The sequence below is a fragment of the Melitaea cinxia genome, chromosome 19, assembly GCF_905220565.1.
Source record: "Melitaea cinxia chromosome 19, ilMelCinx1.1, whole genome shotgun sequence".
In the NCBI taxonomy this organism is placed as follows: domain Eukaryota; kingdom Metazoa; phylum Arthropoda; class Insecta; order Lepidoptera; family Nymphalidae; genus Melitaea; species Melitaea cinxia.
This window is the reverse complement of record NC_059412.1, coordinates 2,697,922-2,725,657: the sequence shown is the minus strand read 5'-3', so window position 1 is coordinate 2,725,657 and position 27,736 is coordinate 2,697,922. Positions and strand designations below refer to the sequence as shown.

The following is a 27,736-nucleotide window of genomic DNA, read 5'->3' as shown; positions in this document are numbered from 1 at the left end:
TAGAACTTTGGCGAGTGAAATATTTATTAAAACCTGTAATAAATAAGTCATGGATTTCAACTGGATTGTTACAAAACTGTATTTTAATAATAAAAAAAAAAAAATTAAAAATAAAACAATCATAAATGTATTGGTCACTTTTGGGAGTTCGTTTTAAAATAGCCAAGCATATTTTTACAAATCTAAGCATACTCGTAACATGTTATTTCTTAAAATATCAACATAAAATTATTAAAAGAATAAAATTGGTTCGATTCCTCAGTGAACTTATCCAGTAAATATTGTTCAAAATATACTTTCAAAATTACTTCTTGAAATATGTCATAATGTATAATTTACAGACAAAAAAAAATTACATTGGCACTTGAATTAGTTAAATCTTATTTTAAATCAAAATTATATTCTTTTTATTTTTATTTGCAGATTATGTAAAACAGCTATAGTAGTTAATTGACAAATTACGTGCAATAATAGTTATAATAACTGAATGTTATTGCAGTTTTTATTCAATTCTCATGAAAAATACTTTTAAAATTTGTATATACCATCCGTGGACATGTATTTCCGGACGGAAAGACTTTTTTTCCCTATTTATTAATCAGACATATTTGAAGACATTTTTCTATACATTTAGTAAGTAAAAAGTAAGCAATGGAAGCATGAGTCGAACTACCGTTCATCAGAAAATGACACGTCAAACACTAAAACCTAAATACACCAAAACCAAAGGATTGTCATTTCTAATTCAAATATAAATCTATCTTAAAACTACATTTAAAAGATCGAGACACTGGAAGTATAACTGTAGAAAGTCACTGAACTAAATTACATAAATAGTTTATAATAATTTTATTTTATACTTTGATTTAATTAACGAACAAACTTATTACTAGTATGTAATAGGATAATCTATTACGTCACCGCGATAAAAAAAAATGCAATTTTAAGTCAAATGCTTTAAAAAATTTCACATTGCACTATTAACATATGAAAATTATTGATATTTGAATGTAATAATATTTTAAATAAACTGACAGACATGACATAATATAGCTCACGACTTGATATGACATTATTGCATGACATGACATGACATTATTATATGTCATAACATGATTGTTATTGTTACTGTAGTCATGTATATAGAAAATTTAAAAACAAAATATTTGAAATGTGTAATACTAAAGCTTCAATTCAATTTAATCAAACACTTAACAGTTTCAGACTACAAATGTCATTCGTCATTTAGGTAAAAAAATATTTTACTAACAGTTCAATATTGTTTCTTGCGATCATTGAACTATTTCATCTGCCTGTACTTTTGTTTTGCTTTCTATCTTCTTGTAAACTAACACCTTCTCTCCTACTTCGCCTTTGGGGTACTGTAATAAAGAAAAATTTAGACATACTCTAAAAATAATTTCTCTATTCGACTAAAGGTACATTTTCCTTACTTGAATTATATTATGTTGACAAACTATACATCGCAAAATCAATAATTCTGCTCAAAATCTGGAACGCTCGCCTAAGGAGCTCATCAACCTTACAGAAGATCACAGCTAAATAATACTGCTTTCTAGCAGTGTCGTGCTCCTGTGGTGAGTACGGTGACCAGAGGTTTTTAGGGAAAGGTCGCAGGTAGGGTCGGCAAGGCGATTTTTTTGTAATTGCAGGCCTCTATAAGCTACGGTAATCACTAACCATCAGGTGAACCGTGCACTTGTTTGCCAACCTAGGTGTATAAAAAAAAAACCTACCTGTGTGTGAGGCAATTCATGTAAAAGCTCATATCCCTTTAAGAGACTCTCGACTCTTCCTCGCAGCACGTCAAATAGAACAATTAACGTGGGCGTTTGTCTCGTGGAATACTCGCTGGCCCACCAGCGCTGTGGGTTGTGATAGAAAGCCTCCGACTCGTAAGTATTTTGGGGTACTGGATCGCAGTGTAAGTAGCGGGCGGTGACGTTTGTATGAAGATGGCTGGAATAGAATTTAAACGTTAATTATATCAATAGTAACACAACTATCATAATATATCATAATTGTACGAGTTAACGCACATTCTGCCTATATATACTCAAAATAATCTTAATAAATTTAGCGTTTGATCGACTTCGAATATCAAATTATTTTCTTTTATTTATAGTCATTACAAAACTATTGCATGCCCAATTTTGTATATTGACAATATTTTAAATATTTTTTTATATGGATTTAGGAAAGGTTTTTTTTTAGGAAATTTTTTTGTACCCAACTTTCTTTGATAAATTGGTACCACATTTACATTCACATACAAAAAAAACAACTCACCTGTATAAAGGAGTAGAATGGCATGGCATCATGAACAGTATGGAAGAGCGATTGTTCGGTATCGCCTCTCGCAGCAAAGGCATCACTTTCAATGTTCCACTTTGGTGAATGAGACCAAAGTAAAGACTGGGCAGTAAGTTACCGACGAGAATCACTAGAGCCGTCAAGTACAACTGCCATCTAGAAACAAACATTTAATAATATAATAGTAACATAAATCGTGCATTATACGTGTTACATTGTACATTATACATATGTATTGTATTGGTGTTTTACATATATTGGGACAGTCATTTGTATATCAATGGTGATTGTTATAGATGGAAACAAAATATGTAGTTACTCGTAAGTACATGGTAACGACTGCTCAGGTGTAGTTGTACGTGTGCTATATACGCGCCTAAACATCGGCGGTTTGCATTTCTTTTAGGTTTGGATCTCTGCCCTTGTAAGTCTCCGCACCGGGCCTCGGAGAGCACGTTATACCATCAGTCCCGGTTGTGATCATGTACACCTGATAGCGATCGTTATCGCAGTGGAGCAGCATGGTGGATTAGGCTCCGATCTTTCTCCAACACAGAATAAGAGGCCTACGTCCAGCAGCAGCATGGTACAGTCTGGATTGTGATCGTCATATAGTTTTCATACAAAAAACATATTATTTATATAATTTTCATGTTGTTGTTGTCAAGCAAATACAGTATGCATAACAAAAGATGCAGTTAAGTCAAACGCTTTCTATATAAACAATATACTGTATATGTAAATTACTTCTTTTACAAATTCATAATAACACAAAAATCTTTGCATGAAAATGTCAAGCTGCATTTGTACTGACAATACTCTCAAGACAGATGGTAGTAATATTGTCACCGTCGTACAACTCTCTTTGAATATTTATAGGTTTATGCACATACAACTGTACATATATATATAATATTAAACTATTTTAATATATCACAACATATGAAAATATTTCATTGTAGTGTATTAATGAACTATAATTTTTTACTTACTTTGTAGCTTTCCTACTCCAAGGAACAATAACATCTTGTGCTAAGTAAAGTAGTATTGGAAGCAATGGCAAAACAAATCTGAATTCTTTGTGGGGTATAAAGCTGCAAGTAAGAAATAAGGTTAATATATTTTATATAAAAAACAAATAAATACTTATAATACTAACAGGTCGACAGACAATGATCTCTCTTAGCTAAAATTATTGATTGTCTGCACAGTTGGTTTAAAGGCGATAGTTTAATATGACAACATCATGACAAAACATCTCCTCGGCCGCATGGGCCAATCGAGTGGGAGAGATATAGATGGGGCGCAAGCGTACGGAACAATGAGTTATCCTTTTTCGTGCATGCGGCCGGCGTTCATCGATTTATAAGACGTTGTCACGTCAAAAACTTTAATGTTACTGTATTAAATTAACGGTAATAGAAATTTAATAATAGAAATTATTTTTCTGTAACAGTTGCTAATTATGTGGGCTACATCGGTTAATTTGTTCTCTCGCTACGTTTCCTTTCTAATCCTATCTTTGAAGGAGAAACCAAGCATAGAGTGGAACGACACTGTATGTAGAGCGACATTGCCGGTGGACGCTGGATGAGGATTGCGGCAAACCGGGATGTCTGATCGAACTTCGGGAGGCCTATGTCCAGCAGTGGTCTGCAATAGGCTGAACTGACTGACTGACTGACATATGTATGTTGTCGTGACGAGCAATTCAGTCAAGAGAGACGTCAACGCGTCACATGATTAGGAAAAACTTTGTGAAAATCGTTAAAACAAAGATATGACGAAATGAGGATGACGATAGTCAAAAATAACGCTGTCTTCAACATGATAAAATAAATCTAAATATTATATTACAGATGAGATAGTTTTCACTAGGAATACCTTTCTTTAGTAGTCTATATTCAATATGTAAATTTACTTGATGAAATTACCTGTGCACTGCAACGTGTAAAGCTGCTGCAATCAACAACAGCAAACCAATTTTGTTTTCTTTTGGTCTTCGAACAATATTTATTGCCGCCCATAACAATGGAATGACATTAGTTCCGAGTACTGCTGGCAGTCCTAGTGTTATATACCAGTGCCTAAAAGAAATAAAATTATATTTTGAAAATTACAACTAAATTATCATTAAATGCAGTACAAATATCTGTTGGACTCACACTCCCTCATGTCACGTAAAGTCACACTCTGTTAACCCCTAGCAAATGTTACGTCACAATAACTAGGCCCACTTCCTTGAAATGATTTTTTGATTGAAAAGTACTTACATCCAAAAAATATAAGTGTGTAAGTAACAATATGAACTATGTAAGTTTTTCTTAGTAGGATTATAAAACTTAATTATTTGACCCATCATTGTTTTTCTACAATTTTTTTTTTTTGGATAAAACAATCGGGTCTTCGAAATGCTTTTTTTTAATTGCCATATCCCACGAAGCAAAGACCCTCCTACCCACTATGTCCCAACATATTTTATGGACAACCTCTATGAGTTTAACAGATGTTGTAATAAGGAACACATACCATGGGTGTTCTCCATAGAAAGAAGAAATATTCTGTAGGACATTGAACTTGAAAAATTCCCAAGGAGTCACAATCAATCTTCCGTAGATGTAAGAGTCCAGTGCTACTAATGCTCCGCCGGATATGAGACTAAAATAAATATGTAATTTTAATCTTATATAACAAAATCATATTTATATTATAATAAAAAAAAAATTGTAAATGTACAAATTATAGATACTTGTCTAGCTTTGAAACAGTTTTTGGTCACAGGTGCGAACTATAACCAATTAATTACTATGAGAATTCAATTTCCAATAACATAAATTTTTATTTTGTCCTTTTAGACACTTGCCCAAAGTCAGGAAATGTTTTTGAAGGTGTTTTAGGATTTCGTCATTCGATACAAATATATTTTATTGTACATCCCAAACAAAACTTTAATGTGGGAGAAAATACAAAATATGCTTAAAAGATGGTATGATATCACTAAAATTATTGTACACTATATTATCAATACTGGGGAAATCGGGGTGTAAAAATTAATTCATAATAAAATGTAGAGATGTTTTGTATGAAAGAAACAAAAAATGTAGAACTCACACAATAGGCAGATAGGATTTCAAAATGAGTTTCAGACGACCCTGATTGGTGGTTGTGATATTGTAAGCCCCAAGAACGACCCATATCGGTGCTGAAGTTGGTCTCACGAACACAGACAAACAAGCCAACCACACCCAGTTATTATTCTCTGAAATCAAACATACAATATTTTTAAATTACTCATGCTTATGTAAAACTATGTTTATTTTTTCTTGGAATGTTGTGTTAATCCATGTAATAAATGTGGTTCTGTTGTGTTAATCTCATGATTAAAAATACCAAAAATCTTGTAATAAACATGCCTGTTTATGCTGTAAAATATTAAATTATGACACAAAAGCAGAGCAGTAAACATAAATACTAGTTACAAGGCAGGAATCATCACTTTTATTTCAATAAGCTAGTAATAAGCTTATCAAATCCTTCTGTTGAAAAATTATATTTAATAAGAGGCAATTTTATCAGTTTCTAATTTTCACAACAATGTTGAACAGAATCCAGAATACAATAGATTAGTAATCCTACTGATAAGTATATGATATCCTAATAATAAGTTAACTGCAAGATAAAGTTTATCAGCAACCAGAGACATCAGTCCAGTAATGTTTTAAATTATAGCATCATAGGGCACACATCACATCAATAAGCCAGATGCAATAAATATAAGGAAAATAAACAATATTTTGATTTTAATGGTTGCCTTAATGAAAATTAAATACTATTGGATACAAATTGCAATTTTTTTACTTCTTACATCTAACTGAGGTAGGGCACAGTAGGATATATCCTGCTCAAAATCTGGAGCAGCCCGACTGGGGAAGTACCTCGACCTTACAGAAGATCACAACTACTTTCGAGCACATACTGCTTTCAAGCAGTTTGTTTGTTGTAGTTGTTTTAAAACTATATAGTGTGCAACAAACCTTGTTCATAATAACCAAGTTTTCCAGCCTTGAAAGGAAAGATAGACAGCGCAATAGACACCAAAGCAGTTTCCAAGGTCTGCAGGAGTGTTCTACTAGATGTGTAGAACCAGAACCAAGACGTCAAGATCAGAAAGAGGGCCCATTTCCTTTTACCGGACCATTTGTAAAAGCTGTAGTCGGCCGCAGTACTTATGATTGCTTGTAAGATGCGAGGGAGAAACACCTTAAATAAAAAGATTTTATTATTATAGCATATATAAATTAATTTTAAAGGGCTTGTTTCACTGGGCTCTTGTTGAAAAATTTTATCTTGTAGATAAGTCACTGACAGGAATAATGAGGGGTTAAGAAAGGTCAATTGTAGGTATAAAAGAATAATGCATAAAATACTTTTATCTCTTGTGGATACCATTATATGTCTGATAGCTTTAACATTAACTGGACAAACAGGCCCTTATTCTAAAATAAAATTATCATCATCATAAAATCAACTTACCACAGCATCCGGGTAATCAAGTCTGGTGAACTTAAGAATCGTGTACAGGACTGCTACAATACTTGGGTATAAGTAGTTCCTTATACCCTTCTGCCATTCCCAAGTCAAAGCTCCATATCCGAATGCATGTTTGTGGGCTACCTCCAAGGTCTGCCAGTACTCGTCAGGAACATACCACGTCTGAACCAGGAAAACAGACAGGAGGCGTACGGCCAATATCACGGACACAACCTGGGCGGGCCTCAGGCCCTTTGCCAAAACCATTCTCCCGCCTAAAAAGAGGTTACATATTACTAGCTAAAAATAGAACCTTAAAACGTGCCCGGCTTTTTAATTTTTTATCATTTTTATATTATATTCTGTCAATTATTATATAAATATGAATGAATCTAATAAGAATTCACGTAAACATTTAAATCAAACGAAAATTAGTTTATGAGAAAAGTGTCAACTAAAGCGTCCTTTCTAATTATCGCTAAATTTGAATGAATGGTAGCGTTTATTAAATTTGAGCCTGTTTAAAATTTTTATTATAATTACTTTAAGTTTGTTTCCTGTAATAATTTATTATATTTTGAACAGGAAAACAATTATTTCATAAAAATAACTATCACTAACCTCACGACAAATACACCGCCGCTGTGCAAACGAAGTGTTGTCCTTTAAAAATAGGGATAAAAATTATTTCAATTTCGTAAATAAAAAGTAATTAAAACCTTTTATGTGTAACTAAAATTGTTTTAATACATTAAAATACCTTTTTTAAATTAATCCTTGAAAGTTTGAAGTAAACCTTAATATTAAAGAATTTCGATTTCTGTTTTCAAGCACTAGTTTCGATGCGTTCAAAATAAGAATGGTGACATCAACTAATAATCAACATTTAGGATTTTAAGGACTGTTATCTTGAATGTCATCAAAGCCTTCATTTTATCTAGTCTTATGTCATTACGGAACAGTTCCAAAACTATAATCGAGATGTAATTTAAGGTTTATTTAAGGCGTGTCGAAAATATTAATATATCTGCATAATATTAATTGAAATACTGACCAAAAAATTTTTAATGTTAATTACGTTGATAAAATTAAATTTAAAACATCACAGAATTTTGTTGTATTACTAACGAATTTTTAAAAAATTAAATCAATCAAGCGTTGACAATTAGTTGAAGTTTGTTTTGGTGTTCGGAACGTTAATTTACGAATGTTGATTTTTATGGAAAACTGTAACATTAAGAATATTTAAAAATCAAATCATGATAAAGATTTTTTAAAAATGAGTAAGTTTATAATTTAAAGTGTGTTATTTGTCTGATGTGATTTAATTTTACAGTTGATTTTCTTGCAGACGATTCAAACAAGGAGACACTTGATTTGTCGAGGCGTGGGCTTAAGAAAATAGAGAAAGCGCCTCCCGAAGAATCTAAATCTATCATTAATTTGATTCTCGACCAGAATGAACTTCAGCGGCTGGACAATATCGATTCATACAATCGAGTTGAGAGCGTAAGACGTGTTTCTTACTTATATGTAATAGAATGACGTTTCCATTATTATTATTTATGATTAAATACTAAATAAGGTTTAAATTAATTATACAGTCACCGACAAAGTGTAATCGAAAACAATTAATCATACAAAAGATCCATCTTTGTATGCAAGTGGAAACATTAGTAATTACTATGTATGCAAATTCGAAACCTTTCTAATAATACCTTTATATTTAATTTTATTTAAATAAACCTTTATATTATTTTATAACTGTAAACCATAATTTTAAAAAAAATACGTATATTTAAAATTAGAACTGAACTGACGAAAATGAATTTAAAAAATATGAATATTTTAAATATAGCCCATATATACACATATCAGGAAATAGTTTTCAAAGCTTATCTATTCCAACTAGCCACAATTCCAATATTTGAAAGTAAAGTCATTTGCTAAAATGAGGAAAAACTTAAAATTATGATTGATGAATTTGATGTATATATTTGATTAGGTTTGAAAAGAATTAATTTGTTCTAATGTATATAAAAAATCTAATTCAGAGGTTGCCACTTGTTTTTTATTTTTTATAATTCTTTATTCAATTCCAGCTTTCCAGATTCCTGCTTTAGCAGTACCATATTGCAGAAAATTACATACTGACATAGTCATAATTTAAACAATGCCTTGTTAACCCTACGATGGTAACATAATTTAAATGAACACGCATAGTAACAGGGGTACCACATCACCCCATGTTAATAAAATGAATAAAAAACTTTTGTTTAATGAAAAATAAAACTTTTTATTCTTTAAATAAACTAAAAGAACACTCTTTTTGGGATCAATAAGTAACTAAATGGGATTAGATTTAAACAAAAATGTTTTATGTGCACTTAAACACAATCGATACAAATTTCCACACGATGTTCAGGGCACACAGGTCTTTTGCATTTTGAACAAAAAATCTTTACTTTTTTGTCCTTCTTTCGAGGACACAATGCACATCGAGCTTGCTTTTGTAATTTGGCGGGGGGTTCACTTGCTGGAAATTCTTCGGGGACATTTAGAATAGCCCTTATATTTCCCGACGTTCCTCTCTGTTTTATGAGCAAAACGTTGGTTTTTGTATTTGGGAGCACATCTGTCAATTTCTTGGTTTGACCAAACATGACCATTTTTAACCTCTCAAAACACTCCCTTGAAGCTGTGACAAAGGAACATCATCTTCGTCTTAGCCGGAAATGATGTCGTCTTGTTCGGAATGCACGGAGATGTTATCTTCATTTTCAGAAGCCTTCTCCGCCTCTATTGGTTCTGTTTCACTCTCATCATTCTCAGCAATATTATTTAAGTACCGCTCAAGCTCCTCATTATTACGAAACGCCATAATGAACTGAAAATAACATATAAAAAATACAGTAACAAAAGAAAATACCCATGTAAATAGTTACGTAAATAGTAACAGGGGTGACGCAACACCCCAAACATACCTGCAGAACGAAATTGACGCGTTGCCGCTCCCACCGCTCATGGTAAGACAAAAGAATACACAAAATGCTAAAGTGAGACAGCAAATAATTTTTAACGAATCGGCGCGTGATTGCTCACCTGGGGTGTCGGGGCACCCCTGTTACCATCCTAGGGTTAAACAAGTATTGGTTATTTACAAATTTTTAATATTTGCTAGTTTATGTGTGTATATGATAATAATGTAGTTCATCTAAATGTAATATATATTTGAGATATGTATGTCTATGTTGATAAATTAAAAATAATTAAACAAACGTGTTATTGAATGTTTAATATATTCATTATATATTAATATCTTTATAACAATAAAAAGCTGTCAGCGTCGGACCATCTTAGCAATTGTAGGCAATTTTAGAACTGCTGGTCTATGAAACAAATATTTTTTGTAGTACAAATAGCAATGGCAAGTAAGAGCCTGTGGATGTTGTTAATATAGTTTAAAAACTAACATTATTGACATAATTATATGAATATTGATTGTAAATACCTTATTGCAGTTATCAATATGCAACAATTTTCTTGTCCGTATGCATGGAGTGTCCAGACTGTCCAACATCCGGGTCTTAGCCCTCAACAACAATGGTATTCTACAGATAGAAGGGCTAAAAGATATGATATATTTAAAGGTTTTGAAATTAGCTGGTGAGTAAAATATACTTTTATAGAACTATTAGCAGCCCGTCCTGGCTTCACATGGGTATTTAACAAAAATTTCAATATTAAAAATTATATATATAAAATATAATATAGTCTATGTCAACCGGAGATAGTGTAGCTTCCCAACAGTAAAAGAATTTTTCTAATCAGTACAGTAGTTTTGGAGCCTATTCAAAGCAAACAAACAATCATACCTTTCCTCATTATAATGGCAATTTGCAAGGGCGAACTTATCTCTAAAAGAGATCTCTATCAGTTTACCCATAAATAATATAAATTATTTTAAGGAAACAACATCAAGTCAATAGAACACCTGAACCACAACATACACCTAGAGCATTTGGACCTCTCCAACAATCAGATATCATTTATCGCTGATATATCTTATATGAAAAATTTAAAGGTAATTACTGAACCAGTTTTTTATTTATTTTTATTTAATAAATCAGTACTACTATAGAAATCTTATTGTAAAAAATAATAATATACAAGTAAATATTATTCAAATTTACATTATAGAAATGCTCACATAATCAAAATTAAAATTTTAGAAATGTAATTAATATTTTAATTTGTCAAAGGTACTTTTGAAGCCTATTTGAATAAAGATATATTTGATTTTAATTTTTTAATTCCTATAATTTTCTGTTTTGAAACGTACAATTTTAACGTCAATATGCAACATTTAACATTCTATGTTTTTCTTTCCTTGTTTCTTTTTTCTCAAAACAAGTAATAAGTATTTTTGGACAATCATGTTTTTCTTCATTTATATTTTTCAAATTGAATTCTTTGGTAATAAAACCTTTTTATAATACATATTTCAGCATTTAAATCTGGAACGTAACCGTATAATGGATCTACGGCAGTGTGAGCGCTACCTACCATCCCAGCTCTCACATCTAGGTCTCGCTCATAACAATATACAGGATTTGAATGAAGTATCTCATTTAGTGCATCTCAGTCAGTTGGATAGTTTTACTATGCAAGGCAATCCGTGCGTCGCTATGGCTGGGAAGGACAAATTGTATCCTTTGAAAAATATTAATTAATTTCGAGATAAATCTTTGACTGGATTAACTGTCGCTCATCTTTAAGATTGAAAATCGGGAATATTTAATCTATATATTAATATACGCGACGCATTGGCGCAACCGTCACAGCACTGGTTTATGGCTGTTGCGCTAGCGGTTGCGGGTTCGATCCCCACACATGAGAAACGTTTGTGTTGGACATACAGATGTTTGCCGTGGTCTCGGTGTTTGTGCGGTCCTAGTCGGTCTCCCCACCGTGCCTCGGAGAACACGTTAAGCGTTGGTCCTCCTTGTGGGTGTCCCCACCATGCCTCGGATTGCGCGTTAAGCCATCGGTTGTTATCATGTATTACACGTATACCTGTTAGCGATCGTTCCTCATAGCAGGGAATATATCCACAAACCCGCATTGGAGCAGCGTGGTGGATTAAGCTCTGATCCTTCTCCTACATAAGAAAAGAGCCCTATGCCCAGCTGTGAGATATTATAGGCTGAAGTGATATGTTTTTTTAAAAAATATTTTATCTAAAAATGTAAAAAAATTCGCATTCATAGTTTTTAACACAAGCAATTTTAATCTAATTATTTTTATTTTTTATTTTCTTAATAAAATAACAACAGAGGCTTTGATTACCGTCCTTTCATTCTGAACTGGATAATGAGCGTGAAGTCAATTGATGGCTTTATAGTGAGTGCTATTGAAAGGTAAGTTTGTATGATCATTTGATAGTCTTAACGATTTTATTAGCGCTATGTGTGTATTGAGTGTACATTTTTAATGTTGTGTCATGTTTTCGATTTTTTATACTTCAATAAATATTAAAATTGAAAAAACTTAATTGAATGTGAGAACTTTAAATTAAATCAGTAGTTATTAGGATTGAACTTTTCCCGTTGATTTGGAATGAACGAGACACGGCTGTCGTGCCAAGAGCTATAAAACTTGAAGGAACGCTTATTTTACCATTGACTGTTGTATAGCTTAGTAGTAAGCCAATTAAAATATTTAGAAATATAATTGGTTCTCAATATGCACTACGCACAAGAATACATGGCACGCCAGTCGTGTCATCGTTAACGATTCTGTTAGAAATTGGAATTCGTCTACCGCGAATAATTAGACAGTTAAAAAAATTAGAAACAAAATTGATTATCGTATTGTACACACACGAAAAATAGGTGACACGGCTGTCTTGCCACCTTCATCGATTTGGTTAGAAGGTGGCAGAAGTTGTATGTCCTGAGGCGGTGAGTTTATCCAAGTAGCCAATCCATGTGCCCATAGTTATGGCAACGCATGTTTTATCATCAAAATGGTTTAAAGCCTAATACCATCAAATTTCAAATAATTCAAATCAAAATTTATTTTTGTTATTCAATACATAAAAATGTGCCATCTTTAACGATTTGGTTGAAAGTTGATAGGAAGATCCATCGTTAGTTCAATATCACAGAGTGACTATGGATGTTGGTCAACTATTAGTCAAGAGCGTATTTGCCATAGGAAAAGGATAGAGAGGATAAGATGGGAGCAAAAGGGATATGGCGAGGGGCACAATCCGACCATAAGAGGATTTTTTCTTTTTTTTTTCGTTAATTTATGGCACTGCAAACTTTATTGATCCAAGGCGCTGAATCTTAAAATACGCGAGTGTTGTCAGCAACAAACATCGTTGACGTGGTGCGAATGTCGTTCTGCCGTAGCCTGAAGGCCGAGTGGCTGTACAGCCAGGGCAAGGGCCGCCACTTCCAGGCGGGCCAGCAGCGCGAGCTGTGCGCCTACCTCGCCGCCAGCTGCCCGCTCACCGCCGACGCGCTCGAGACCGAGGACCAGAGGAAGCTGAGGCTCATACTGAGCAAGGTCACCCGCACTCTCTCTCTCTCACACAAACACGCACACACACGCACACATGCGCGCACACACACACACACACACACACACACACACACAAGCACGTACACGCATAATTATACACATTCTAAAAGAATTTCCTGTCATTACGTATAAGCATCCTAGGAGGAAAAGGTTTGGATATTAACTCGCAATACTGCTGCACCTACATTACTAATCAGAGATTATCAATAACAACTATATATACGTTTCCGCAATAAATGTGGGAGATTAGTCTTTAATCCTCTTTCTTAAAAAAACTATATAGCATATCTCCATCAGTAAACATTTTCCTTACTTTATAGATTATAGTTAAATACTTATATTTTAGTAGCTAAAATAAGTATATATTGTCATACAAAGAGGAAATGTCATAGTTCAAAAACGATTTTTTTCTCCAGGCTCAACATCACCAACAACAACTCAAGGATCAGAACCACAGTCCGGTTAAATCCAGAATACAGTCACCGAGAATGCAGTGTAAGTAAGAAAATACTTTTGTGGTATTCGTAATTATAAATATATTTTTTTATATTACACTTTCTTAAATTTAGCATCTGTGCAATTTTCTACAAAGTATTGCACAACTTGAAAAAAAATATGGGTAATTTTTTTTAAATTATATGTAGTTCTTAATCTAATAATTATTCAATGTAATTTTGTTATATAAATAATACTACCGACCCGCCCCGGCTTCTCACAGTTGCAAAAACTATCAGTTTTCCTCTATTATATTATGCATGTATTATACATATAAATCTTCCTTCTCAATCACTCTATTTATTAAAAAAACCGCATCAAAATCCGTTGCGTAGTTTTAAAGATTTAAGCATACATAGGGACAGAGAAAGCGACTTTGTTTTATATAACATAGTGATAATAACTGCTACTCATTTTTGAAGCATAATTCTCGCCTGTGTATCCGCGTTCACTTGCCTACAAAACTGATACTCGTTTATTCAAAATTTCATTGCTTGGTACTACAGTACACGTTTAATCCGTAACAATTAATTCTTGTGAGCCTCCTCTGTACGGAGCGCTAGTAAAGCTGTCATTGCCGCCTGTTATTATGCACACCTGAAAGCGATCGTTCATAGAAGAGAAATTTAATTCTAAAATTAGACTATAAAAAAAAACGAGTATGCTTTAGATCACACGACTGAAGTAACACTACTGCACAAGAGGCCTGCACTGTGTCTTAGATGTACGAAACGTAACTGGCTATGAGAGAAAGAAAATGTGTGCTCGCACCTCTCTCTTGCTCCGTTAGCCTTGCCTGTAGCACTTTTCGTAACGTTCTCGTCACTCATTCACCAGCTCACACCCCAAGTCAAGCGTTCGTAAAGAAGTTTTATTTTAAAAATTAATTACTTATAGCAAAATTCAATAAATTGTTTTGTTTTCAGCACGTATATCCCAGCGGCACGTAGGCAAGTCTCCGGATCGTCTAAGCTCAAGTTTCCACGCCGCCTTGGCCCATAAAGGCTCCCCTTCACACCTAATGTCAGCCTCGTGTTCTGGGGAACTTCCGTCTCATACCCACAACCCACCGTCTACATTTGAAAGTCCCCAACACTCAGACCGCAAGGACAGAAGTTCGGGTAAGAATTAATAGCAGGTTGTAGTAAAACCTATCTTTTCTGACTTTCTTTTATTTTATACAACTAGGGTGGCAAACAAGCGTACGGTCTACCTGATGGTAATAGGTTACTGTTGCTTATAGAAGCCTGTCAAGAGCATTGTCAGCGCGATGCCTACCCTACCTCTGAGCCTCCCCTGGAGTTCTGGTCGTCTTACTCACCACAGGAACACACCACTACTTGAGGGCAGTGTTGCCTGACTTAATCTCTGTAATGTCGTGTTACTTCCCCAGTCGACTTTTAGACTCCAGATTTTGAGCAAGGTATATCTTGCTATATACCTTTTTTGATTTACGTGGTGAAATCCTCATTACCGCAAGCCCCCGCGGTGCAAAGCCTCAGTCCTCGTCTTCGGGCTACGCAATGTGGACGATGGATCCCGACCCGCCGCCCGCACCCCGGGGGCCTTCTTATCTTGCTATACCCTCCCTCGATGACTAACAAGCTTAGCGATAAAATGACGAAAAATTGACAAAAAATATTTTATTGTTCGTTTTGTGCATTTAGTTCGGTAGTCTCGTGTATTTCATCCTTGCGATATTTGATATAATGTGGTTAAGTTTAATTTCAAATAACATAGATCAAAATAAACAGGTGCAAAGTGTAGAAACATAAGCAATTTATACTTTATTTAATAGAATGCACGCCGCCACCCCAAGCCAAACCAGTGAACACATCTCTGGAAGCCGCATCGAAAATGGTGCCTGTACCAGAATCTCTAATGAGTCCCGACTATCAGGACCCTATATACGACATACAGAAAACTATACCAAAATGCACAAATTCGACCAACAGCGTGTCCAACTCCTCACAATCGAGCACTAGTAGCGTTAATGAGGAAAAACGGCAAGCGATTAGCAAAAATCTCAAAGGATCACCAAAACTTACAAAGAGTGTAACATCGTCCCCTAAACTAAAGTCTAAAGTTGAAAGAAAGGGTAGTCTCTCGAAGATTGAAACCAAAAATGAGAGAAAGTTAAATGGAAACAGTGATAAAGAGGACAATATAGATCCGGATAAGCTGGAAGTGATAAAGCTCGCGTCGAATCAGAGGCGCCAGAAGAAGATGAGTGTGGAAACGATGGCAGCGGTTACTATACAAAAGATGTGGCGTGGGTACCGGAGCCGGAACCTTAATAAGGACACCTTGAGGATATTACATGCGATACAGGCGGCAAGGGCGAGGCAGCATATACAGTGAGTTTTATTCATTTATTCTTCTATTGCACATCACACACAAAGTAATTTAATGCAAAATTGTGAAGTAAGAAGAAACATGCCCAATGAGGCGGCATCTGCAAAGTTTGTGTATAACATGTTTAGATATGTTAGATCATTAATCAAATCTGACTCAAAATATTTGTTCATTATTAACGTGTTCAGTACTGCATTGAGCTCTTGTGTCCTAATACTGGGCGAAGGTCTTCTCCCCTATGAAGAAAGAGGGTAGAAGTATATCTGACATATTACTCTACTGTGGGGTTGCAGATAAGCCTTTTTTAAAAGCAAGTTTTTGTACAGGAAATTCTTCATTGTTTGTTTATATGGCTATTTTTGTTAGGCTTTAAGCTATGTCAGAGGTTTTGAAATTATTTCTAAACAATGTTTATTTTTTAAGTTAGATCTAAATTGTATCAAAAGCGTTATCAAACTACATTTGGAGCCCGTTTCACCAGTTCTGGATAATGTTTATCCTGCAAATAAGTTACGTCTATTAAGTTTTTTTGTATCGTCATCCGTCAAATAGCATTATTCACAACTGGTGAAAGCGGCCCTCGAGGTTATATTATTTATTCGTTATAATAACTTGGTACGAAATTAATATTATCTTTCGTTGTGTTTTATAGACGTCTAACATGCGATATGGAAGCAACAAAAGCGGCGTTAGAAAGTGAGAGGAAGATCCAGCAGTTGCAGATGCAAGCGATCAACGCGCTCTGGAAGAAAGTGTCAACGTTGCAGAGTACCGGTATGTATTACATGATAAAAAATTAACACACACAGTTTTGGGAACTCAAAAGCGACTAATGACATGGTAAATATCCTATTTTATATGTAGGCCATAGTAGTATGCTTCAGCCTCTAATATCTCACTGCTGGGCATATGTCTCTTTCTCCATGTAGGAAATGGATCAGAGATTAATCCGCCACGTTGCTCCAATGCGGGTCGGCGGATATTATAATAATAATAATAAAATGGTTTTTATTTTGCTCAAATCATGTAGTTTTCATTATTAAGAAGCCCTGCGACCCGCGCTAGCTTAAAAAAAGCTGTTACAGGCCACAGTGTCTTCCCCAAAAATTAGTTTATTGTTACATATTCAGACTTTGCGTTCAGATAGCGAAAACATAAATAATACTAGACTGTATACAAAGATGACAACAACACAATAATAAACAAAGATTAATAATACAAAAAATATTATAAATTTTATATTATATAAATAAAATATTAAAAATATTATATATTCCCTACTATAATGATGATATATGAGTAACGATCGCTATCAGGTGTACTTAATAACAACAGGGACCGACAGCTTCACGTGCTCTCCGAGGCACGGTGGGGAGACAGACCCACAAAGACTAACAACCAGACTGGAAATGAATATTTGTACTAACAAAAATATCCACTCTGAGCGGGAATGAAACCGCGACCGTCGGTGTTTAGGCGTCGCTGACACGGCACACGCACCACTACCGCAGAGCGGTCGTCATCACAGTAGTAATGACAGTGAAAACTTGAGAAGTCAAATTGTTAATAAATATTAAACGCTTCACACTCAACGAGGATTTTGTCCTGCGTCAGGGGTTCAGAAACACACACAATACACAAGCGTAAACGCTCAGTCATCTATATGTATGTATGTGTGTGTAATGTGTATATGTATGTATATTTACGTATTATGTATATATATTATGTATGTACATCTCCATGCCGTCTAATTCTTTTGTCATGTCCTTTTCATGCTTGAGGTTGTCTGGAAGAGATCGCTCTTTTAGCGATAAGACCGCCTTTTGTACATGTCTATATTTTCTTTTTCGGTGTAAGATTTTTTCTCTGATAGTGTACAATAAAGAGTATTTGTATTGTATTGTATCTATATGGCCAATACAAATGTCTGTCGTGAGCGAGGATCCAACCCGCGACCGCTAGCGCAACAGCCACAGCTGTGACCGCTGCGCTAACGCATCATCGTCGTATTATTGTTACTAATTAAACCATGTCTTATAAACAAATCACAAGATTTGAGTGTTTGCCAGTATAAACACGGATCAAATTTTAGTTCAAAGGACGCAGAAGATAAAGGTTGTATATTTATTTCAGATCCTAAGAACAGAGAGTCGGAATCTGAAGATAATTCAGAAGCTCTGCGGCAGCTTACAAATATATGTGTTTCCTTGCAAGTTCAGGTTAGTTCGTGAATTTTCGAGTTTCACGTGATTAATGGAAGACTGTGTTGTGTGGCTACGGCACAAGAATTTAGCCACCCCCTCTCTTCCCGTGGGTGTCGTAAGAGGCGACTAAGGGATAACAAGGTTCCACAACCACCTTGGAACTTAAGAAGCCGACCGATGGCGGGATAACCATCCAACTGCTGGCTTTGAAATACACAGGCCGAAGACGGGCAGCAGCGTCTTCGGTGCGACAAAGCCAGTACTGCGGTCACCAACCCGCCTGCCCAGCGTGGTGACTATGGGCAAAACACATGAGTTCACGTTATTTTTGGCGTAAACTTGTGGAGGCCTATGTCCAGCAGTGGACTGTATGGGCTGTAATGATGAATGGAAGACCTGACTGATATAAATGCTATTATTATATTATCATTATATGTTTGCAGGTGTCGGAGTTGCAGGGCTGCATGCGAGAGGTGTTGCGCTCAGTGAATCGAAGTCGCACCTCTCCGGTGACAGTGGCAGCACCGGTCGCTACGCAGACCGAGATCAGCGCTGTCGTCACACCACAGGTTACTATATCACATATTACATAACTGGATTTAAATGATTGACGGGTCCTAGAGTGGAGACCGCGTCTTGGCAAACGCAGTGTGGGACGTCCTCCGGCCCGTTGGACCGACGATCTACGTAAGATTGCCGGTGTGGGCTGGATGAGGATTGCGGAAGACCGGGATGTGTGGCGCGAACTTGGGGAGGCCTATGCCCAGCAGTGGACTGCGATAGGCTGAAGTGATTTAAGTGATTGAGACCAGACTGGATTTTACTGGGCTGAGTTGGGTTGATTAATTTAATGATTGTCAAATTAAGCTCATGAAATTACGTTTGTCGTTTTTGTTCGTGTTCTTCTGTGGCTCGGTTTTCTGCTCTATAGGTTTGTGGGTTCGATTCCCGCTTCTAAGTTTATCCTAGCTTTGGTATATTTTTTTTAATATAAATAAATTAAAATACGGTAAACTATTGGCTGACTGTTACTTTAATACAGAGGCATTAAGTTTCGACTATTTACGAAATGTTTTGACATTGATCGATTCGTTAGCAAAACGAGTCATTTTTTTATGTCAACATGACGTAACGTGCCTGTTAAAGTAAAAAAAGAGTGTGTTTTAGATCACACGACCGAAGTAAAACTTCTTTAGCTCCATCTATATGTATATATTAATAATTCAAATTATGAGAAAGAGAGAAAGAAAATGTACGCTCGATTCTCTCTATTGCCCCCACAGTAATATACGAAACGTAACTGTCCCTCTTTCTATCTTCACTGACTTGTACCTCGCTCTCAACGTTCGCCTCTCCCGTCCCGCACTCCCCGCTCGCTCCCAAGTGAGCGTGCGTGCGTGTGTGCTCTATTGCCCCCACAGTAATATACGAAACGTAACTATCTATCTTCACATCCTTATATCTCGCTCTCAATGCTCGCCCCGCCCGATCACACCCCCCGCCTCGCTCCCGTCCCTCACTCCCCGGCTCCCCCCCCCCAAGCGAGCGTGTGTGAAGTCAGACGTCACTAGACCCCATGTCGGAGGTATTAAAAAAAAAAATGTCACAGGAGGAGCGCGGCGGCGGGTTGCGGCGGCCGCAGTGGCTGGCGCTGGCTCCCGCGCGCACGTGGGTATCGAGCACGTGGGGACACGCCTTGCTTACTTTTTTTTTATGTCACTAGGTCGGCAAACAAGCGTACGGCTCACCTGATGGTAAGCGATTACCGTAGCCTATAGACGCCTGCAACACCAGAAGCATCGCAAGCGCGTTGCCGACCCAACCCCCAATCCCCCCAGGAGCTCTGGTCACCTTACTCACCAACAGGAACACAATACTGCTTGAAAACAGTATTATTTTGCTGTGATCTTCTATAAGGTCGAGGTAGTACCCCAGTCGGGCTGCTCCGGATTTTGAGCAGGAAATTCCTGCTGTGCCCTACCTCAGTTCAAACTACTGCACCGCGCTGCCCCGATGTGCTCCCTGCTATAAGTAATGGACCGACGGCGTCACGTGTTCTGAACGTGCTCCCCAAGGCGCGGTGGGAAGATCCACGACGACTACCGACTACACCCGGAAATAAATATTTGTACGAATACAAATATCCACTTCGAGCGGGAGTCGAACCTGCGACCGTCGGTGTTTAGCCTGATACGGCACACGCAACATTACACCAGAGCGGTTGTCACACCTTACGTACATACTTTACCTTTTTTATATAATTAGGTCGGCTAGCAAGCATATGGCTCACCTGGTGGTAAGCTATTACCGTAGCCCGTAGACGCCTACAACACCCCAGTAGCTCTACCTTACTCACCACAGGAACTACACAGCTTGAGACCCGTTCTATTTTGTTGTGATCTTCTTTTAGGTCGACGTACTTCCCTAGACGGGCTGATCCAGATTTTGAGCAAGATGTATCGTGCTGTGTCCTGCATCAATATAAAAAAAAAATTATGTTCCATTTTATGGCAAAAATGCCCTGCATATTTCATCAAAATTGGTCCATCAGTGCGAGAACTACGATGCCACAGACAAATATTAGTATTAAATCGAGGATTAAAAAAAATGAAATAATGTTTAAAAATTAATCATAATCGATTATTTGCTTGTAATATTAATGTAACAAATATTTTTAAATGTACTTAAAAAGTGTATGTGCAAGCTTTCATAATACTCATATGAAACACACTTAAAATATTATAATACCATAATTACGTTCAATAAATGTATAATATCGAAATAATATTTTTTTTAGCGATAAACCTACAGAAGTAGACAATCTGGACATAGAACGAACGGAGTCAGTGATCGAAGAGCCGAGCATAGAAAATCACAACGAGCGGGAAATTATTACCGACTGATGCTGTTACATGTTTTACCGCTTTAGCATTAAGGTCCATTGTCGCATGCTTCGCTTAAATAAGCCAAAATTTCTTATTAAAAAGACACTTACTCTTTCTATCTCTTTCACGCTTTACTCACAATAATAGTGAGAAAGAGATAGACATAGGTCAGAAAGTACGTCTTAAAGAGAAATCACGCGGCTAAACAACGAGCTTACGTATCACGCACTGTTAAGTTTTTCTTTTTTTTTAATTTAGCTGTGATTTAAATGTCAAAAGACAGAAAAAAAGACAGAGGCTTAATTTTTTTTATAAATTTTGTACTTCTAAATTGTTAACATGACAAAAAAATGCCCTTAAATGTTGCCAATGTCGAAAATAGTAGTGTAAGGTATTTTGAATCTTATTTATTTAGCTCACGCAAATTAGTTATTTTATTTAATCTCATGACACTAGATTTAATTATTTATTACTATTATTTAATGTATAAGTTTAACGTAGAACTAAATGAACACGAATGGCTCACTCACAAATCAACATATTAGTATTAGAGATCACTTTACTTTTCTACAGAATATAAAACATTTAAATGTACCACTCAACATATTTAATTAATAAAAAAAAAAAAAACGTTATATTAACCTCAAACATTTAAAATTAAGTATCTGTGAAATAACCATCCAAGGTCTGGTCTCACTGAGTCACAAATATATAGTGTTTCCCTCCATACATAACGAATTAATCATCAAAAATAAACTTTTTCTCTAATAAATTCAGTAAAATAAACCATTAAAAATTAACATTAGTACTTGACAATTATTAATACTAAATTCAGAAGGTCAAACAATTTTGCTGCTGTATTGGAAGTTGGCGGATATATTCCCTACTATGAATGAGTAAAGACTGCTATCAGGTGTACATGATAACAATTGGGACCGACGGCTTAACGTGTTCTCCGAGGCGCAGTGGGGAGACCCACGAGGACAGACATCCAAACCTGAAAGAAATATTTGTACACTTACAAATCCCGAGCAGAATTGAACCCTCAAACCGGTGTTTTAGGCGACTAAATACACCACTACACCTGAGCGGTCGACAAAGTATGTCTAATGGAATGTACATTCCTAAAAAAATATTCTTAATTTATCCCAATAAAAAATAGCCAACCAATGGCGCTTCTGAGCTTTCTCTGTAAATATACAAAGACTAATTTTAACAACATATTTAATAATATAAAGATTTTAGAAATCGACAAAATTACTTTAAGCGTCTATTTAGTGTTGTTGTACCAAATTATGTTGTAAAGATGTTCCGTTGTGTCGATACGTCGAACGTTTTTAGCGTAGCTTTAATAGGTTTTATTATTTTTAGTGCTAGGCAATGTTTAGGTTATCATTAGCCGGGATTCCCGGGGGAGTCTTCAGATGGACGCCATTTTGATATTACGTAAAAAAAATTTTTTCATTCTTGTGCATATTAATAGTTGTTGACATCGTACTAGGTAATTTAACTAAAAAAAAAATTACTTGACTAGGATATAAATAACTCACTCAGAACAGTGAAATTTACTTTTTTGTTCTAAATATTTTTTTTAAGTTTTTTTTTTTTGCAATTAAGTAACATTCTTTGTTACTGTTTGTTGGTAAATGTATGAGTAAAATGAATATTTTGCGGATTTGTTATAGTTTTTTTTTTTTTTGTTGGATTTCATCGGAAGGCTCCCTAAATGTTCTGTATTTTGCTAGTAATTTATTTGTAAGTTACAGCGGTGAAGCAAATGCCTTATATCGAAGCTTTATTTTATTTTTGTCACTTTTTGATTAGTTTTAAGGCACCAGAGGTACTGAATCTGTCACTACGCTTGAACATTTTGTATTATTTCTGTATGTCTAACCGTTTGGATTTTAATTCGCTATATAAAAAAAAAAGCTAAAAAATACAATATTTTTCTTGATTAAAATTCTAATATAAAAATTTGAGCATTTTGACAATAACTGAAACAAACGAATTTAAATTCAAACGGTATAAGTTAAACGGCTTTGCTATGTATGTTCTCCTAGTCATTTTTTATAGTGCAATAGATATGTATTGATTTCCGACTGCGAAATTCCTTTCTATTTTTCGAAATCTCATACATATATATATTTTTTTTATAAACGCCGGTACAAATATCGCAATCCGTCGAGACTTTGTGGAGGTATAAACATTTGCGTCGCGGTCGGTTGTTGATTATACATTTTTAATATATACAAAAACTTGATAACACTTATTAAATACAGGCAAATATAATCTAAGCCCCATCCCTATAAGGCCCCAATAAAAATTAAACCAAAATTCCAATTTTTTTTTTTTAATTATTTATGATAGTTTAACAACTTCATTTAACTTTGAAACGAAGTTATTTAAAAGTTGTTTTTTTTTATCAAGATGGCAACTAATTGTCAAAGACAGAATTTGTCTTATTTATAACTGCTATTGTAAGTACTCAAATGCTAGAAGAATAGTATTTAAATGCCACGTTTCGAGTGGAATGCGTAATATGGTCTCATACAATAGTGTAGTAACACTTTTACAATTATTGTCAATGTTTTTGACCATTACGTTGTTAGTTTGGTAGCATTTCGTTTTTTATTTATTTATAATAAACGTTTTTTTTTTTTCCAAAATGTTTTCGATTAGTGTAGTCTTCAGTTACAAAAGATCGCATCAAATCGCTTGCAGCCGCTCGCTTAACAATCGAGAATAATAATTATAAGATGCACAAAAATGTCATTTTTAAAATAAATAAAGTAAGACAGCAGTGTAAGTATCGTTGCTGATTGTATGTTGTAATGTTGTCCTTATCCGATGTGTATGCTGTGACTTTGTAATTACTTAATACCTCGACAAATTAAAAAGGTAAAAAAAGATATGAATTTAGACAGTCTTTAATGGCAAAATTACGAAAATATATTTGAAAAAAAAATTACTACCAATAGACAATATTTATATTAATTTAGTCATAGTCTAACTTTTTAAATTTTCCTGGTGACTAACACTGTTATTGAGACCTAAAACGGGATATTGACCATGTTTCTCGTTAATCATTCCAAGTTCCCGATATTTTAGCAATATTGCAACGGAATTGGTTAAGAGTAATAGACCAAGAGCCCAGGAGGGCCAGACTTTCGTAATTTCATAAAAGCTGAAAATTTCTCAGTGCATGATTTTTGTTTGTCAGTTCATTACCCTTTTTGAGGATAAGAGAGACACGAAAATCAGCAAGAAAAATCGATTTGAATGTTTTAATCTATCCGTAACTTATGTGTAGGATAGACTATCCACTACTGGCCCTAAGACTGTCTTACGTCTTTACAATTAGTGTTAGTTATAGTAATTATAAAGTCATAGTCTCTAACTTGCCGTCCTGACCACTTCGATTAACGCGTTCCCACCTCATTCTGTTGTCATTACTTTAGAGCCTGTGTATATTGTGTTTTATAAAACCATTTTAAAAGTAAATTGTGTTTTATTTATTATCCTCATAAAAATATTAACTACGAAAAGATTTTGTCACTATTCCTATACTGAAAAATTAATTCTTCTGTAGTAATTTATAGAAGTAATAAACGTTTTTCTGGATATTCGTAAATCCCTTTTGTGAATGGACTAAAAAGGGAACATGTCAAGATATATCTAGGACATAAATATTTATTTCTTTTTTTTTCAAAATCCATAAAGAAAAGTTTTTTTAAACAATTGGGAAACAACTATCCTTTAACGTTGTTAATGTTAACTTAAAACTACAATTTATTCAGTATCTTTTGAAATGGATTTGCTTTCGAAGTCGTTGAGAATATCGTCTCGTCGAGCTTCAAATAACTCTTCCTGTGTAAGTTTTGTATTTCGCCAAATGAATAAGGTTCTAGGTTTACCACATTTAAGTAGTCTACACTCTTATTAAGTTCAATCTATTTCGAAATATTTTGTGCATTGGCAGCACTGTCTCAATCATTGGTTTGAGACAGTGTTGCACTGCATATTTTGCAGACAGAATATTCCGATTAGTTTGTAAGTAAAGGATTGTCCGCGTTCACTTGTTTTCTTTGATTCTTTATTACCTATAAAGATACAGTTGCAGGCGACATACAAGTGATTGACTGCAGAACCAGACCATTATCTTCACTATACTCAGGATTTACACCGCTACTGGTTAAGGATTTTAATGTTTTTTAACCGACTTTAAAAAGGAGGAGGTTCTCAATTTGGTCGGTATTTTTTTGTTGCGTATTGTTCAATGCGGAATAGTGCCACCTTGTCCCATAAAATTGATTTAGTTTGGCTCACAAGGACGATGTAGTTTTTAATTGTGTTACCTAATAACTTTTTACTGGGTGTACCGATTTCGATAATTCTTTTTTTTAATAAAAATTTGGTGCTTGTGATGGGGTTCTATTTAAATTAAATCAAGCTCTGACAAGTACTTTTTGAGTTATCTCTAGTCATGCGTATTTACTCGACTATATAATTTTTCGTCTACCTAAATTGTATTACTTGTCGATGTAATTTTCGGTTTTTTGTTTTCGTTTGTGCGCAAACAATTATATAATTAAATGAAGAAGACGCATCTTATAGTTTTGACAAAATATCATGAATATCAATAAAAAAAATTCTAATACAACAGTAATAGTAGACGAATGTCCTGTAAGAAAAATTATAAATTACACTATTTGATAATATAATAAATACGTAAAATTATAAAACGTTTATTTAAATAAAACCAAAATTATTATGAAAAATCCCGTATAATTAATATATTTTACAAAAGTAACTTAATCAGTGGAATCAATATCATGCTTAAAACCGTCAGCTAACTAAACGAACGTCCGCTGAACTCCACATATTATCGGAGCTACGTCACAATGAATATTATACAAATTTATTATGCTTACGTTTTTATCTTGTATAACGTCTGGGACGAGTGGCACATTAAAGCTATATTTTTAGTTATAGCTAAGATTATAAATCTTACAAGTGAAAAGCGGTCATAAAAAATAGTACAGTGAACTTCATGGCACGAAAAAATATGGTACCTAATACAATGTAAAATTATTGATCACATCAATCAGTGTACTATAATTTATTATTAATTAATATTAAATATTAATTTACACATTTTACACTTCACTAGCCGCGCACTTAAATATTCTTTTCGTTTTACAAAAATGAACATTGCCCGTTTTATTATATGACACACTTGGGCGATCGTGGACAAGAGCGATGCAATATCATAACGCTTCTGTCACAATTGCATACACGGGCGTAACTTGCTTTATCCAAGGCCTCAGGATTTTAACAGCCTGTGTCCGAACGAAAGAAACGTATTTTATATGAAAACATTGAAGAACTAGCTACGGCCCTCCTTTTTTCACAACATGAACATTTCTTTAAAGACGAGTCATCAAAGTGTGTCAGATACTTTAGGCTTCAGGTGGTTCCAATATACATTACATAACCTCGACTCTACATTACTTTGTCAAATATTTTTACACATTCAAATAAATTAATAATTCGATATACGTCAAGTTATGAACGAATCGTGTTATCGAATTCACTTTTAAAATGGTGCATATTTTTACCGTTTGCACAAAAATAAAAAATAAACAATAATGGTAAATAACGTTTATCTGGCACATAACTTACCAATAAACATCAACTTATGGTACGACTACCTAGAATTATTTGACGGATAAAATCACAGTATTCTATACAGGTCTTGCAACGGAGCCCAATTTTAATGGCGAGAGATTAGTACAATAGTGTCATAACTTTTCGTTCGCTTCAACGCCGCTGTACGTCACTGCTATCGATGTATGCGGTCACGTGGTGCGGTGCGCAGTGACGTTTCATTGTAATTGGTTATATTTTAAAGCATAAATGCGTTCAGTGTGAGAGAAGAATAGACAGAATGCAATTCTGTCTTCGTTGCATAGCACACCCATCTATCGTCGTGCATCTGGCAGCCGTAAATTGATAAGAAAAGCGCAACCATTGAGCCGACATACGTTCACTACTGTCGTTGCAAGACCTGTGTAGAAGACAGAGGCTAAAATGAACTTTTACAGTGAATCAGAAATTAACACGTCATATGTAAAAAAAATATTTGTCAAAGATCCCAAGTTAGGTCGACCTTCACTCATTGCTTACCATATCAAAAGTATATTTTATCATATTTTAATTTTAACATATTCAAAAACATACTTACATAAAATATACCACACCATAGTAGATGATCCCAAGTATAGCTATAAAATATAGTCATGGCTATACTTGCGATCGTTTACTATGTACTCATACTACTCG

General features: G+C 34.8%; 2 protein-coding genes across 2 annotated transcripts; one reads left to right on the top strand and one right to left on the bottom strand.

Moving 5' to 3' along the window:
• Window positions 1-1,259: 1,259 nt before the first annotated feature.
• Window positions 1,260-7,529, bottom strand: LOC123662646 (GPI mannosyltransferase 3). Its single transcript, XM_045597456.1, has 10 exons — window positions 7,486-7,529; window positions 6,868-7,139; window positions 6,369-6,594; window positions 5,446-5,593; window positions 4,864-4,992; window positions 4,269-4,421; window positions 3,327-3,428; window positions 2,311-2,490; window positions 1,758-1,980; window positions 1,260-1,382 (listed from the first exon to the last, which is right to left on the bottom strand). Exons 2-10 carry the CDS (start codon window positions 7,129-7,131, stop codon window positions 1,293-1,295), a joined length of 1,515 nt encoding a protein of 504 aa, XP_045453412.1. The 5' UTR covers window positions 7,132-7,139; window positions 7,486-7,529; the 3' UTR covers window positions 1,260-1,292.
• A 664-nt stretch (window positions 7,530-8,193) lies between these two features.
• LOC123663050 (centrosomal protein of 97 kDa) lies at window positions 8,194-22,035 on the top strand (the record flags this gene model as incomplete). Its single annotated transcript, XM_045597791.1, has 14 exons — window positions 8,194-8,373; window positions 10,386-10,530; window positions 10,833-10,948; window positions 11,373-11,572; window positions 12,201-12,284; window positions 13,284-13,440; window positions 13,872-13,950; window positions 14,877-15,071; window positions 15,749-16,307; window positions 16,958-17,079; window positions 18,439-18,524; window positions 18,953-19,078; window positions 20,119-20,177; window positions 21,307-22,035. Coding segments are annotated over 14 exons (2,214 nt in total), but the record flags the coding sequence as incomplete, so codon positions are not given.
• Between the last annotated feature and the right edge of the window lie 5,701 nt (window positions 22,036-27,736).